This window comes from Helianthus annuus, chromosome 17 (genome assembly GCF_002127325.2).
Source record: "Helianthus annuus cultivar XRQ/B chromosome 17, HanXRQr2.0-SUNRISE, whole genome shotgun sequence".
NCBI lineage: Eukaryota > Viridiplantae > Streptophyta > Magnoliopsida > Asterales > Asteraceae > Helianthus > Helianthus annuus.
The window spans coordinates 10,632,500-10,648,493 of NC_035449.2; the positions used below are offsets into that span (position 1 = coordinate 10,632,500).

At 33.8% G+C, this 15,994-nt stretch overlaps 1 protein-coding gene and 1 long non-coding RNA gene across 2 annotated transcripts in view; both read left to right on the top strand.

The window, feature by feature from the left end:
- LOC110921602 (protein NLP6) overlaps positions 1 to 2,100 on the top strand; it is a 10,284-nt gene extending 8,184 nt beyond the window's left edge. The window contains exons 2-3 of the mRNA XM_022165951.2: positions 686 to 1,006; positions 1,214 to 2,100. Of these exons, the coding sequence (XP_022021643.1) occupies positions 686 to 1,006; positions 1,214 to 1,854 (962 nt within the window). The 3' untranslated portion in view covers positions 1,855 to 2,100. The remainder of the gene's footprint in view (positions 1 to 685; positions 1,007 to 1,213) is intronic.
- Positions 2,101 to 13,646: 11,546 nt separating this feature from the next.
- LOC110921603 lies at positions 13,647 to 15,417 on the top strand. Its single transcript, XR_002582485.2, has 3 exons — positions 13,647 to 13,784; positions 14,303 to 14,369; positions 15,171 to 15,417. It is a non-coding gene; the product is annotated as an uncharacterized LOC110921603 (long non-coding RNA).
- The last annotated feature ends 577 nt before the right edge of the window (positions 15,418 to 15,994 follow it).

Below are 15,994 nucleotides of genomic sequence, written 5' to 3' on the forward strand. Positions count from 1 at the left end.
ACCTTTCCGGTTTCCCTGTCACCACTCGGGATACTCTATTCGTTTGAAGCAGCCATCTTGGGTATGCCTATCTTCCCAACAAAATTTGAAGTGTTCATTGACATCACTACATTTAATGTCTTTTGGGGCAGGTTTATCATATCGTTGGCTTGTGTTATTCTCTCATTGCCCTAGCATGAAGGGCCTTGAAGGTGGTAGCTTTGGTTGTAGGTTTCTTGCCCGCTTATATAGCTCTCTGTCGCTCATCCTCTACAACAAAATGATAGGCATTTCCATGGTCGGTTTCGGATTCACCGCGTGGATTTGAGTTATGATGACAAAAAAATCATTGTCAAGTCCCATGAGAAACTCCTAAAGGCTCTCTTTTCCCTGAGTTCATTCAACTTCTTCCAACGTTGCACGCACAACACTCACATGTGCATCGAGGGTGGGTAGTATATACTGCATCTCATCCAAGAGGTTGTGAAGCTTGGTATAATAGGCTAAAACGGAGGCTGCATTTTCCTGTGTTACCGTAAATGTTTGCTTCAACTTGTAGGTGAATACAAAGATAATGTTTGTTGGTGTTATTACAAGTAAGAATAATATTGCTGTAATTACTAGAGGAAAAGAGTGTAAATCTAGAGAAAACCAGCCTATATGTAATTAAAGAGAAAACATAGAACTAATTCTTTTACTTCAATAGATGAAGCATCCTTGAACCTTGGATCATTGTCAAGAGAAATATTGCAACAAGATTCAGGAGAGACACAAATAGTGCATGAAACCAGTACTCAAGATCAACAAGATTTTAGCAACAATTACCCCAAGAACAAGAGCAGTGTTATTATAAACACGGAGATAATTTATGTGGATGATGCTACAAGCAAGATACTTGATGTAGTTACTAGAGAGAAACAAGCCTGTACTAAGCGAAGGAGAAATCGTAAAAGGGATTCTATTACACATGATACCATCCAACAACATTTTGGAAAACCAATAGGGGAAGCTTCCATGAGACTTGGTGGTAAGCTCTTCTTATATTTATTGCATTTATTATCATTTTGAGGGGGGGGGGGGGGCTCTTTATCTCATGGGATAGAGGAAACATTTTGTGCTAACATTCCCACTCTCCACGTGCCCTAATTTATAAGTGGGATGTTACTTACTAGGTTTGTTTTTAATAAGTTTATTATCATATCTATATTGATCATTTGATTCTCATTATTTATAGTTAGCCGTTCTACACTAAAGCGTGTTTGCCGTGAGTTAAAAATACCCAGTTGGCCAATGCCGCATCGCAACAAGAAATATGCTCATTTTGGTATATCTGTGGTTGTGCTTCTACTAGTAAGGGTTAAGCGGTGGGTTTGTTCGAGCAACCATCATGGATTTTCAGCTATGTGGTGGATTTGTGGCAAACATAATGCTTTTGTTTGCGAATCAAATCCATTGGCTAAAATTACACCTAAAGGCGAGACAATTTGTAGGCTACCCTATTACGCACAACTAACTAGTGAATCCATAAATACGAATCCCTTTTCCAAGGCTTCACAAGCACATTTAAGTGTATCCCCAAAGAAGAAGAGGGTGGTTAATGTCTCAGATACAAGGATGGTGACAGTGAAAGCAAGTTTTAAAGATGATATAATTAAGTTTGATTTTCCTCTTTCATCAGGAGTGTCGGAACTAAAAAACCAAGTGGCTCAAAGGATTAAGTTAAAAAGTACACGACTTCGTCTTAAATACAGGGATGAAGATGACGATCTGATACTCATTTCTTGTGATGCCGACATCCGTAACCTTATGCCACTTTCAGCTTCCTCAGTTTGTAAAAAGACCATAAGATTAATCGTCCAAATGACAGACGATTAGTCTTTAAACATTATCTCTAAACAAGTGTGGAACGCAGATATCAATTCTTCTTGTTCTTTATTTTATGTTTTGTAATATATATTTGTGGGAAGGGAGACGTCCTTCTAGCATTCGATTTGGTCTATGTTATTACTAGGTTAATTTCCCGTGTGTTATACGGGTTGAACAATTTAAACTATATAATATTGATATTTCCTGTAAGACTATGGGTAATGGTTAATGCCCCTTAAGAGTCATTTTTTGCCACATCATAATTATAATGCTTCATGTAATGGTTAAAGCTTCTTAATACCCTTTCATTTATTAGTTTCCTTGTTTTTCCTCCTTATTGGACATTATTTTAGAAATGTTCCTCCCTCTTCATGCCCCTATAATACCCATAGGGGATGGTGTAAGGACATTATCAAAATATTTCATGCTCTTATAAAGCCCCATTACGTATGGTCTAAATGCAAAACAAAGACAGAAACATTTACATACCATATTGACATAAATGAGTTAATATAAATGTAACCCATCAACTCGTACATATTAATTAATGTCGTAGAGTTCGATAAGACGGCTCTAATGTCGGTTGAATGAGCTCAATCAGAGTCTATTTGATACCCTTTGTACGACTTCTTATTTTTTGAATCTTTGTATTTGATTCTAAACCTATTATTAATATAATTGATAATAATTTTAGTTATATATATCAATAATATATTTAGTCTAACATATTAATATTATTATGAATTTCGAAACTTGTTTAGCTAAGATTTAAGATTCTATTGAAGTTTTAATTTAACAATAGGTTATTGAATTAATAATAAAAATTTGTATTAGATTAGATTAAATATTATTATTATTATTTGTATTAGATTAGATTAAATATTATTACTATTGGTATTATTAATAATTTTAATCAATTAAATGATAGAATGACAAGTGTCACAAAACATGTTTCTTTTATTATATAGTATAGATAGATAAGCTTTTTATTTTTGAGAATTTATTAGATAAGATAAATAAAACATGCTAACGGAGTTTATTATTATCTATTATAGATTATAGTTATTTGTATTTGATTTGGTTATCACTGTCATTTAACCTCTCTATTCAAAGATACCTTATCTAACAACTATAATAAAAGAAACGGATACGTGTTATTCATTGAAGGTATTCTCAAATTTATATTTATCTAAATAAATAAATAATAAATTAATATTAAATCTTATAATACTTTAATAAAATATTATCCTCAAATCTAAATTGTTAATTTAATATATTTTTTAAAACAAATACCTCTCTTATCTACTTATCTTATATTAAATATATAAATAATAAATTAATATTAAATGCTATCATAGATATTTAAAAACATAACTTTTTATTTATTATTTGGTATACAAAATTATGTTTATTCAACTCGAGTAAAACGTGAGGTTTTTAAAGATATATATATACTTTTTTATTATTTGGTAGATTTTTCAACCCGACTATATACGGGTTTTTTTTAAATACGACGTTTTTAGTATTTAATATACAAAATTACATTTATTTAGGATATAAGTTTTTTATTATTTGGTAGATTTTTCAACCCGACTATACACGGGTTTTTTAAAGATACGACGTTTTTAGTATTTAATATACAAAAATACATTTATTTAATCTGTGTAATACACATGGTTTTAAAAGATATAACTTTTTTATATCTATTCAACACATGTAATATACGGGGTTTTTAAGGATGTAATTTTTTATTATTTGGTAGATTTATTCAACCCGATTATACACGAGTTTTTTTAAAGATACGACGTTTTTAGTATTTAGTATATAAAACTACATTTATTAATCTGTGTAATACACATGGTTTTTAAAGATATAACTTTTTTTATTATTTGATATATAAAATTACATTTATTTAACCCGTACAATATACAAGGTTCATAAAGATATTTATTCAACTCGAGTAAAACGTGAGGTTTTTAAAGATATATATTTTTTTATTATTTGGTAGATTTTTTGTCACACCCCTAATTTTCACGTGTCACCGGTGGGCCCGGTGGGGAGTATAGTGACGTAGTTGGCATCATCATAGACAACAACATAATATAATAATGCACAGCGGAAGCAAAGATAGATTCATTTCAACTTTAATAAAATGTAATATTAAATATCACTGATAGTTGAAACGGATCCACAGGCGGATCAAAATAAAATAAGATATTGTTCAACAGTTTTATTGTCATCCAAGCTTGCGAGACTTATTGTGGACGCTCTAGAAGACAGCCAGCCTATTACGTGTAGTACCTGCACTTAACCTTTTGGGAAAATACGTCAGTTTACACTGGTAAATACAAATTAACTGACTCATTTTGAAAAGATTGAAAATTGATTTAAATGCACATGGCATAAAATATTTTTATAACTTGGGATAATTATGCAATATAATCTTGTAAGGGATTTACATGTTACTCCGCGTTCAGTAGCCCGATCCGTAGACCGGGTTAAAGATTAATAGACACACCACAATATAGAGTTATACACTGACGGGTGTACGCCTACACCCCGTGCTCAGGTCGTGGCCATCTCGTAAGATGATGCCAAGGATATCCGGGACATGGTCATTAACCCCCCAAAGGCTTCAAGTAATAAAACACCTTCAAAACAGGGTCATCTCAATAAATTTAACCACTATTCGATTAAAGAATTCAATGCCGGACCAAGCGGTATTTTATATACCGTACCCCAAGCCCGTATAGGGAAAATAAGTTAAAAGTATTTACCTTGGTAAGTATGAATCACAATTAGCAAGTGAAGGTAGCTTTTATTGGGTCTCCTATTCTGGAACAAAGGTTTATAATAACCTATTAGATTTCTAACGGGTCTTTATTTAAGCCTAAGCTTAGACCGGTTAGTTTTAAGGACGATGCGGCTCAAGCGCACGATTAAGCGAAGACCGGATAGAATGTGATTTAGACCCGACAAGTTTAAATACTTGTATAATTTGGGTATGCTAAATACATTCTGGATTTTGAGACAAAAAGATGATGTTTGACCCGTTTCGGTCAATTTATGCAAACTGGTCACATAAACCGAACCGAACGCTAAAAGAGCGTTACGGGTAACCACAAGAGTCATATGCAAGTTCCCTGAGATAATATGCTTTAAATATGTTATAATATCAGTAAGATAACTTCTATTTTGCCCCATACGGAGTTAAACTAAATCTACGCCTCATAAGGGCATTTTGGTCATTTAAAAGATCGTAAAAGAGTTAAATTGGAAATCTGAGTTACAGGTCTGATTTATACAGTAAATATACTTAATTTGACATATTATAACAGTAGGTTATGACCCGTATGTGAAACTTATCATTTAAAACCAAACTATGCCCCTTAGGGGTATTTTGGTAATTTCAAAAGGGCTCAAATGGTCAAAATTGGAAACCTGAGTTCGAAAACTTGTGCTTACTGTTATTATATAAAAATATGCCAAAAACCTCAGTAGGTATTAACCTTATGTGTCTAATGTGTTTATAGTGCATACTATGCGTTAAAAACGCTTGAAAGCCGATTTGGAGCCATTTCCGGGTTTTTAAAGGAAAGCTGATATTTTTATAATTCCAGAAGGCTCAAAATATTTTATTTAACAAATAAAATCAGTAGAAAAAGGTTTGGGGTCAAAAGGACTTGTAGAATTCATTTTACGGCCGAAAAGGGCAAAATCGGTATTAGCCGAATTACACTTAGAGACCTATGTTATGCTCAGCCAAAAATTAAATAAAAATCTTTAAAAATCCCAAAATATTATATAACATCAGTGGGTAAAAAGTTTGATATCAAAAAGTGGGCTTAAATAGGTTATACGCTAATTACGCCGTTTATTTAACATAACGCTTTAGATTTATGATATCGGGCATAACTCTAAATATGGACCTCCAACTGATATCAAATTTTCGGTGCAAGTTTATAAATTAGTAACAAAGGTTTCTACTCTTTCATTTTTCCAAAAATCACGTTTTATAGCAAAAAGGGCAAAATAGTCATATTTAAGCATAAACCGGTAACATGCATATGAATCGGACAAGGGTTGAACCAAGATGTAAAATCTCAGAGAGTTGCATATATGTAAAAATGGTCCAAAATAAGCTCTAAGGCAGATCTCAAGCATGCATGCACGGATCCAAATCGAGAGTTAAAGAAAAGTCATTTTATGAGACTTTCGGTTCCGATCCGGGTTCAAACTGAAAATTTGTCGAGTTGATCATGATGAAACATGTTCTTACATTATTTACAAAGTTATTTTGATGATCAAACAGGTTGCATGTGATCTACACTGTTAATTATGCTAAATTTTGCAAAAACCCATTCTGTTGACTTTTTAGGAAAAGCTTTGACTCGACAATTATCAAGCTTAGAGTGGGAATCTGAAAATACCCTTTTAAGGGTTTGTTACCCACATAAATACCTACGTGTAGGTACTTTCAATTCGAGAAATGACTGAGAAATTTCCGTTTAATCTCAAAGTCAAACTTAAATCACGGTGGTTTGACTTTTGATTAAATAACTAAGCTAGAACGAATTAGAGAGGGTTAGGAATACTTACAACAGCCTTAATTACGATTATGGATCATTAGAAAGCCTGAGCTTGATCAGAGATCTTCAGAATTGTGAATGTAAGTGAAGTATCAAATAAAATTACTTCCTTTATATAGTTTTCAGGTCTCCGCAGGATCATGACACTTGTCGTAAGGGGTAATCTGATCAAAATAAGTGTCCAGAGGCCTGATAATTCTGTAGGCAAGCCCCTAGTATCGATTTGGTGGAATTAGAAATCAGTTTGTACATGAAAACAGCAAGAAACAGGCTGTTACCAGCTGTTTGCACGTCTGCTGAACTCATGCGGCCCGCTTAGAGAACCCAGGCAAGTCATGCGGGCCGCCTGGATGTCTATAACAGCAACAACAACTTTTATTTATGACAGAAATGGTCCATGCAAGTCTTTAACGACATTTAAGGCATGTTCAAGGCCCGTTATCCTCATTTTAAGGTTCCACCATGATATTTAAATATAGGGGACCTGAAACATGTTCAAAAACATGTCGGACAACGGTTCGTTTGGCCGTATGGTCACGATATGCGTCGAATTACGACGAAACACGGACGGATGCAAAAAACGAACCAAACGACGCGACGAAAGGGATTTTATCAAGGCGATCACTAAAATAAAATATTTTAGTGCTTACATAAATTTTTGGGTGTCCGGGGATATTCAGATTGTGAGATATGCGCGAAGATGCAAACTTGTGCACTTTTTGACACTTTTAGTCCCTGCATGACCTTAAAGTTTATTTTTGCGCACCAAACACCTCTAAGCCTGAATATAAGCTATAGAAATGATAATTAGGGCATGTTTAACTCATGGACACTTTCCGGAAGGTCCGTTACCATGCGAATCGACATACTTTTACAGTTTGACGCAAATAGTCCTTAAATTGCGCAAAGTAGCGCGAAATGCCGTTTGATGTTATTCAAGCCTTCCATGACCCATATTCATCCTTACCAAGCATATACTTAAATATTAATACGCTCTCGCTTGCTTAGATGGTCACCGAAAGGCATAGATTCAAAAGTTGACGCTTTAGGCCCCTCTATTGCGCAAACTTGCGCATTACAACATCTAATAGCATTTAAGCCTCATCTAATCCATATTAGACATTCTTGAAAGTATTATTAAACATCACGATGCTTCGGGTTCGCTAAAAGGTCATTCAGAGGTATAATTAAACATATTGACACTTTTAGCCCCTCTAACTTGCAAAGTTGCGCGTAACTTTACTTATAGGCATAAAAACCTTAGATGGCCATTATTTGGCATTCCCGAGAGTATAATTAAATATTATTAAGCTCCCGGTTTGTTAGAAGGTCACTCAGAGGTAAGAATTAACATGTTGACGCTTTTAACCCCTTTATTGCGCAAACTTTCAATTAATTACGCAAACGACTACACTTATTCATCAAGTGGCACAGTTGTGAATATAAATATCGTGAGAGGTTATTTGGAAACTTATTTTAGGTATGCTAACACTTCCAGTCCTTTTATTATCAAAGTTTTCGATTTTTCGAAAAATTAGTCCTTTAAATTCAACATTGGACTTTATTAGGGTTTATTACACGTGTCAATATATCATTGGACGTGATTTTACAAGGTGTTACATTTTTCAACCCGACTATACACGGGTTTTTTTTTAAAATACGACGTTTTTAGTATTTAATATACAAAATTACATTTATTTAGGATATAAGTTTTTTATTATTTAGTAGATTTTTCAACCCGACTATACACGGGTTTTTTAAAGATACGACGTTTTTAGTATTTAATATACAAAAATACATTTATTTAATCTGTGTAATACACATGGTTTTTAAAGATATAACCTTTTTATATATATTCAACACATGTAATATACGGGGTTTTTAAGGATGTAATTTTTTATTATTTGGTAGATTTATTCAACCCGATTATACACGAGTTTTTTTAAAGATATGACGTTTTTAGTATTTAGTATATAAAACTACATTTATTAATCTGTGTAATACACATGGTTTTTAAAGATATAACTTTTTTATTATTTGATATATAAAATTAAATTTATTTAACCCGTACAATATTCAAGGTTCATAATGATATAAGTTTTTATTATTTAATATATAAAATTACATTTATTTAACTCGTATAATACACGAGATTCTAACCTACTTTTTAACTATTCAACACATGGAAAATATTATCCACTAGTACACTTTTCACTTATTTTCTGTTCTTTTATGAAACGTTCAACTTTGTTTTTCTATTTTTTTTCTTTTATCAAATCAAGTACGAAACCAGAGTTTTAAGAAACACGGATCAACAAATGCAACAATAATTAGAAACAATCAAACACCGAACCTGATTTAAAAATATGGAAAAAAATTCAAACACATGCTGAATAATAATCCGAAGGGAAAAAATACATAAGAATGAATAATTAATAGGGATGAAAATGGGTCGGGTATAGGTCAGACATGGCTATAATCCAATTGCCATACCCGATTTAAAATCTTGTCCCATATCCTTCGGGTAATTACCCATCGGGTATTGTACATATCCGCGGGTATCAGACATACCCATTAGTTTTTAAGGAAATACCGGTTGGTATTTTTAAATATACTTTTGTTCTTTCATTTACAAATTTATAATTTGTATGAATAATTTTATGTTTATAAAATCCGCAAGTTTAAATATGATAAATTGCACACATACATAGCCATCATATATATTTGAAATATCTAAAAAATAAAAGAGTAAATTAGAAGTTTTGTCCTTTATGTTTGTCTCAAATTTCAAGCGATGTCCTTTACCTTTAAAATTGACGAGTTTTGTCCTTAACGTTTCAAAATCCTGCACGCTGTGTACTTTAGGCCTAACTTTGTTAGAATTTTCTGTTAAGTGTAGTCATGTACCTTGCACACAAGGGCAATCTTGTCATTTTACTTACCCAAGAACTATTGTGTAAAACAATTTAATATAAGGGATTAATGTGTAAAAACCATTTATATATAAAAAAATGTCGTGAGTGTAGTTTTGAGCATCACAAGTTTGTTTTTACGGGTACCGTAAATTTTAAATTTTAAATAAAATTTACGGTACCCGTAAAAACAAACTTGTGGTGCTCAAAACTACACTCACGACATTTTTTTTTTGATTTTTTTTACAAATGTGTTTATAATACACACATCTACATTTATAAAAAAAAAAAATTGGTCCAACTCGCCCCATATCAAAAAGTTCTCATGGTTCTTACAATTGGAGGAGTTTTCATTTTAGCGGTCCCCTATTAAACAATGGGTAAGAGAAAATAAAATTAAAAATTTAATATATTCGAGTATATGCTTCAGGTATAATGTTCGGGTAAACGAATATATAGTTTTAGGTAATCAAATAGCATATTACCTAATCTCATGCCCACGAAATAGTTTAAAGTGTATGACTCTTAAAAGTAAGATTGCCAAAGCAAATTAGAGACAATCCTTTGATAAAAAAAATATGCAATGTGAACAATTGTAGGTACATAGCAAACTCGACTTTGTGCTAGCATCATTGCATGTCAATCTAATGTTGTTTCATGCCCCGATGTCTGCTAGGTAAGTATTGCCACACCATAAAGCAGGTGAACCATAAAAATTAAAAAGACAAACCAAATTTGAAAAGTAGAGACATAATCCAGTTAATCTCAATAGCAATATGGGCGAGCATGGTATATGGACATATGGTCTTCGTTATAAAAGAACCCCCCAACCACCACATACATACTTTTTTGTTTGTTCTCAATCCCATAGTCACTATAAATAGATTATATCAAATTCTATACATTAAATATGATGCAGCTACACTTATGAATGTTTTATTTATCCTTAATTTCAAAAAAATTAGCAATTGAGTCAATTTCGTTTAAAAAAACCCAATTTTGCTAACTTATTAATTATTCTCTACAATTGATTTCAATGGGTTATACTACTTTTTAATTTTTGGTACCTTTGAATCATCATATTTGAAGGTTTTATTCTTTTAAATATTAATACCATTGTTGATTTCCATTACTTTCATATAAATGCATAAACTATGACGTGTGCGGGTGTGTATATATTTTTTAGACATATTTTAGCTCTTTTTACTCGCCGATTCAAGTTTTAAATTTATAAAACACGATATTCTACTATCACTCTATACACACGTTAGGTCAAGTGCACCCATCGCAGACGTAGTATAGTGATGGCAAGATACCGAGGTCGTCCAAGGATATAAGAGCTTTTAATACCAGCTTATCGTCAACGTCTAATCGAACCAAACTTTGAAGAAAAGATTTTTAAAACTATAAAAAAATAAACTAAAAACAGAAAATAAAATAAAGGAAAAACAGATAGATAAGAAGGAATCACTTGGTTCCGACTACTCTTTCATGTATCCTTTGATGATTTCCGCATTTTGGGCATTTTAAGAGGTTATCTTGGTTATAGTGATAGGTCCCTCTTGTGAAGGCGACGTTACCCTCAACCTATAGGTCTGAGTCAGTAGGGATACAGTCCCGCAAAGTCGGATTATTGAAAGATAATTAAGTAAGTTATTAATGCGAAAAGTGGTGGGCCCCTTTCCAGACAGCGATCACCCTCAACCCTTTGGTCTGAGTCAGCAGAGATACAATCTTCGCAAGGTTGGTAAAATGTTTTAATAGTAGTTTATAGATAAGAGATTCAAGCGGTTGGCACTTCTCCCGTCTGGTGGGTAGAGCCCGTCCGACTCGTGAAGTGTTACTAAGCTTGAACCAGGTTCTTGCAGGATCTATACACTGAACGAGACATAAAATTTACCCAACCACCCTTCTAACCTCCTTCCAGGCAATTAGTGTGCTTTATATAGACCGTAAAGACACGAATATGTGAATCAACAACATATGAAGAATGATTAGATAAATTTGCCTTCAATATAAAAAACTAGTTATTAAAGTCATTAATACATACCCAATTAAAAAGTTGCCAAAGATTGGAAAACAAAAAAAGAAATACATAAAAGATTTGTCTTCACCAAGTGATGTAAGAGATTAGTCAAGCATGACCTTTGTTTGACAAAGACTCTTTCTATCGATCTTGTATCCCGAGACTACTACACACACTCTAAATGATGGAATATGGATGATGGTGGTGGATGATGGTGTTGTAGTGGTGGTGGAGTGGTGACAAGTGAGAGAGAAGTGGTTTGCCAAAGGATGGTTTGGAATGGAACCAAGCACATCTATTTATAGCTGAAATCAGGGGCTTCACCACGGCTCGTGCCCGCCTGGCACGGCCCCGTGGTCATTTCTCTCTCTCTCTCTCTCTCTCGCTTTCTCATTAACTGCTGTATCAGGTCTTGTACTAACACGGCCCCATGTGTCAATGGCACGACCCGTGGCCAATGTACTTGTTGTACTATGGCAGATTCTAAAAATCTTTGAGTTGACCACGCCCGGTGTTGGTTGTATGTTTTGTCCTTTGCTGTTGTCTTTTCTTCGGCACATCATCCAGTCTCGGACACGGCCCCGTGTGAGGTCTTCTGATCTTGCTATTCTTGTGGTTTGGATGTGGATTGGGGCTTGGCGAGTTGCATCAATTCCTCCTTCATTGTATTTATGTTGGTTTTTGCTGTCATTTTGCTCCTTTTGCACATTTAAGCTCTTTTGACCCTGTAAGTTAAAAAGGAACAGAAAGACAAGCTTTTTCCAACATTAGTACTGAAAAAGGGTTGATTTTACGCCGTATTTGATATTATTTATATGTTGTATTTTATGCACATCAACCTATCAAAAACCTCTATATTATGAAAGGAGTTATGAGATTAGAAGCTCACCAAGTTCAAAGAAAACAAGTTAACACGGTATCCAAAAATTTTGCAACTCTAAACCTCATTATCGGATATTACTGCTCATAATGTCTAAAAACATCATCAACAAGTTCAAAGAAACCAAGTTAACATGGTTTAGACAATGAAAACAAGTTTATAACCGATAATCTAACTGTTTGCAACTCTAAACTTGATCCAATCAACCTCAACCTTCAAAAACACCTGGAGATCTCCCTAATTGCTCTTATGATTGTCCAGAAAGTAAGAACGCGAATTAGGGTTAATACCAACTTTAAATGGGTTATTAGAATTTTTTTTAATAAAACTCTTTTTCGCATGTCGCAAGAGAGTTCTCATAATCCTTTGCGACGTACTAAAGGCCCACATAAGGACTAAATAGACGTAGTGGCTCGTATAGTAAATCCCTGAACTTCCAAGGCAATTTTGGTCTTTTACCTGATTTTCTCATTCTTCGTGTTGCCAAATATTCCCTTCAATAGTTAGCGATGCGTTTTGTCTTTTTCTTCCGGATTCTACTGTGTGCTCGTTTCTTCTCCATTTATGCTCGTTTTAGTTCCATATTCACACAAACACCTACAAAACAAAAAAAAACATCAAGTAAAATCCAAAAAACAACTACTAAACTATACAAAAACGATACAAACTACATAGGGAAATAGGAGTGTTTTACAACACGTCAAGTAGTCAAATTATCTGCCCACCATTCTATTATCAAGTGGACAACATCTGAGACTTCATCTGATTATACTTGGTTGATCAAACAGATAAAATCTTGGCTCATGCAATATAATTGTGAGGGTAATTTCCTAGACGAGTACATGAATTACTTAATCTCCACGGGTAGATCACTGAAACAAGTTACGGTTTTATATATTGTGATGTTTCTAGCCCACTTAGAGTATGTGTACCATCTAACTTGGAAATCGTTTCTGTTATATATTGTAGATGACAAAAAAAGTTACAGGAAAACCTCATGAGAGTCATGACATCTCAAGTCTTTTGGAAATGTATCAATCTTAAGTAAAAGCCATCACACTATAAGGGTTACAAAGAGATTTTGAAAGCATATGCATGAAGAAGGAAGGAGAACTTATAGTTGACTATTTCTCAAGAGGAATGGGGTAAAAACTGTAACACCCCAAAAACATAAAACCGTATATTAAAAAGTTCAAAGAATAGATAAACAAGAGTTTACCAACTAGAAATTTAACCTAGTTAAATTTCAAGTCTTGATATAATGCATGTTATGGTTAAAATAATTAAAACTAGAGAAAATCATAAATTAAGGGGCTAAACTTGTCAAAACTCAAAGATAAGTTACTAATAGTAACAAAATTAACCAAATCTCCCAAATTAGGGAGTCTGGTCGACCAAGAGAGCAGGGGGCGACAGGGGTTCTCCAAAACCCTAGATTTCACAACTAAAATCTGCAAATTGAAGCCTCAATCTCGTTCCAAATCAAGTTCTAAACACGAATTAGCAAACCCCTTGTTGTAAGGATCAAAGAGGTATGTAAAATCTTGGCATTTTGATCCATCGCAATTCTAGGTTAACTTTGAAAAACTGAAATTTAGCCTAGATATGTAATGCATGAATGAATCTTGAAGTAATTTGGTGTTTAGGATTAAACCCTATGTGATTTCTTATCAAAAACTTTGCATCATGTTTGTAAGGTTTGGGATTTACATGTGGGGAACAAATGGACTTGAGGGAAACTTGGTGAATACTAGAGATTGACTCTTGTTCTAACAAAAATCTGAATTTGTGAAAATGATTCAGAAATATAGATGTCAAGATGTATATAAAAACTTGTTAAATAAAGTGAAATTAGATGATTAAATTCCATGCCATGAACTTGGTAACGATTGTAGGAAAATCTGACCCGCTAGGTGTTTGTTGAAATGCCTAAGTGAGGACTTAAATGTTAAAATTTGGACAAAAACGCAGATTTGATAATGGTCCATAATGATGTGATTATGGTCATGAAAAGAGTTCTAAACATGTTGTGAAAACTGAATTTTTCTAGGCAAAGAGTCCGGTTCATCTAGCGGACAAGCCGAGGGGAAATCACGAGGAAAAGGCGCGCTCTAAAGGTACGAAATTTATTGTTTCGATACATTATACCAAATTGCTAGTTTATGTAATAAATTTTGAAACATGATAATCAAGGTTACCAAAATGCCATGAAAATGATTAGTGACCTAAACAAGCGAAATGGGTCAAAACAAGCGACAAACATGGATATTTACATGCCCTGAATGGTGCTTGATTTAGCAACCAAACGGGTCAAAACAAGTCTCGTATTAAACATGAAATTAGACACTATCGCTTAACGCTTGGACATATCCTTTATGTAAGTCGTAATTTAGACATGCCATGATAGTTGTAAAGTTTAAATTCCTTATATAGGGGTTGTAATCTTGATTGAAAATTGTGAATAGTTGTGTAGATGGTAAATACAAAAGTCGGATATAGTCATATATAGATTGATGAGGGAGTTTTCCCTTTTGGGATAGCGAAAGTGATAACGGGTATTAGTCCTAATTAGGTAATTAACCTTGGGTGGGTAATAAACCTGTCCGGGGTCACTTTGCTGCAAAATGGAACTTGAATGCTCAAGGTCAAAAAGCAAGAAAACAAGTGCAGGGCTCACCGTAAATTACGGTGGCACCGTAATTTACGGTGGCCATTAAAGTGCTACGGTGGGAACCTCCTGGTTTACGGTAGGTACCCCAAATACCCAGAACCCACCGTAATTTACGGTGATACCGTAAATTACGGTGGAGCCCAATTTTGCTGAATTTTTCACTTTTGATTTGGGATAAGTTATCAATCCTAATCCAATACGTGTATTCCCATCGTTAGTATTACTAATGCCTGTTTAAAAACATTAGTTTTTCAGGTACTCAAGTGAAGGATGATGATCAAGCAGTTGATTTGGACCGAACACCTAACTTTACGCTTCCGCACTTGAACCTCGTTTTGTTATTTTGTAAACTCTAGTAGTTTATCTTGGAACATTGTTGTAGTTTAAACATGTAAATGTTTTATCAAATGGGTTAGGAATCTTGAAAGTTTTTGTAAGAACTACTTTTTGTGTATTATGTAAAGCTTAATTGCTAGTTAAAATGGGTATTTTAATACGGGTCTTACAAGTTGGTAATCAGAGCTTAAGGTTGCCAATAAGTGTTCGGTTCAAGCTTGATCAACATCCGGTAAGAGTTATTGCTTAAGTAAAATTTAGAAGTATAGAAATAATTCACGAACGAATATACATGGAAAAGAGTGTGTAAGCACACTCAAACACAAGAAAAGCATGAAACAAGAATAATAGAATCAAGAGTGTGTAAGCACACTCAAACACGAGAAAAGCATGAGACAAGAATGATTGAGTCAAGTTGCGAACTTGATCAAATCAAACAAGTAAAACATGTATTACAAATGAAATGTTTAACAATATATGTAAACATTTCAGTATCAAAGATGGCAAGCGGAGGTGACGGAGATGCGGTGCCAAGAGTCACCGAACAGATGAGAATAGTGATTGCCGAAGAAGTTGGAAAGGCGATCGAAAACAGCTTGTCGAACTTCATTGATAAAATCCAAAATACGGTTTTATCAGTGGTAGAAGAAAGAATCAAGAAGCTAGAAGATAATTCAAATCTAGCAAAGGAAAAATCCGGGGAACGAAAACCTTGTTCATACAAGGAATTCATAG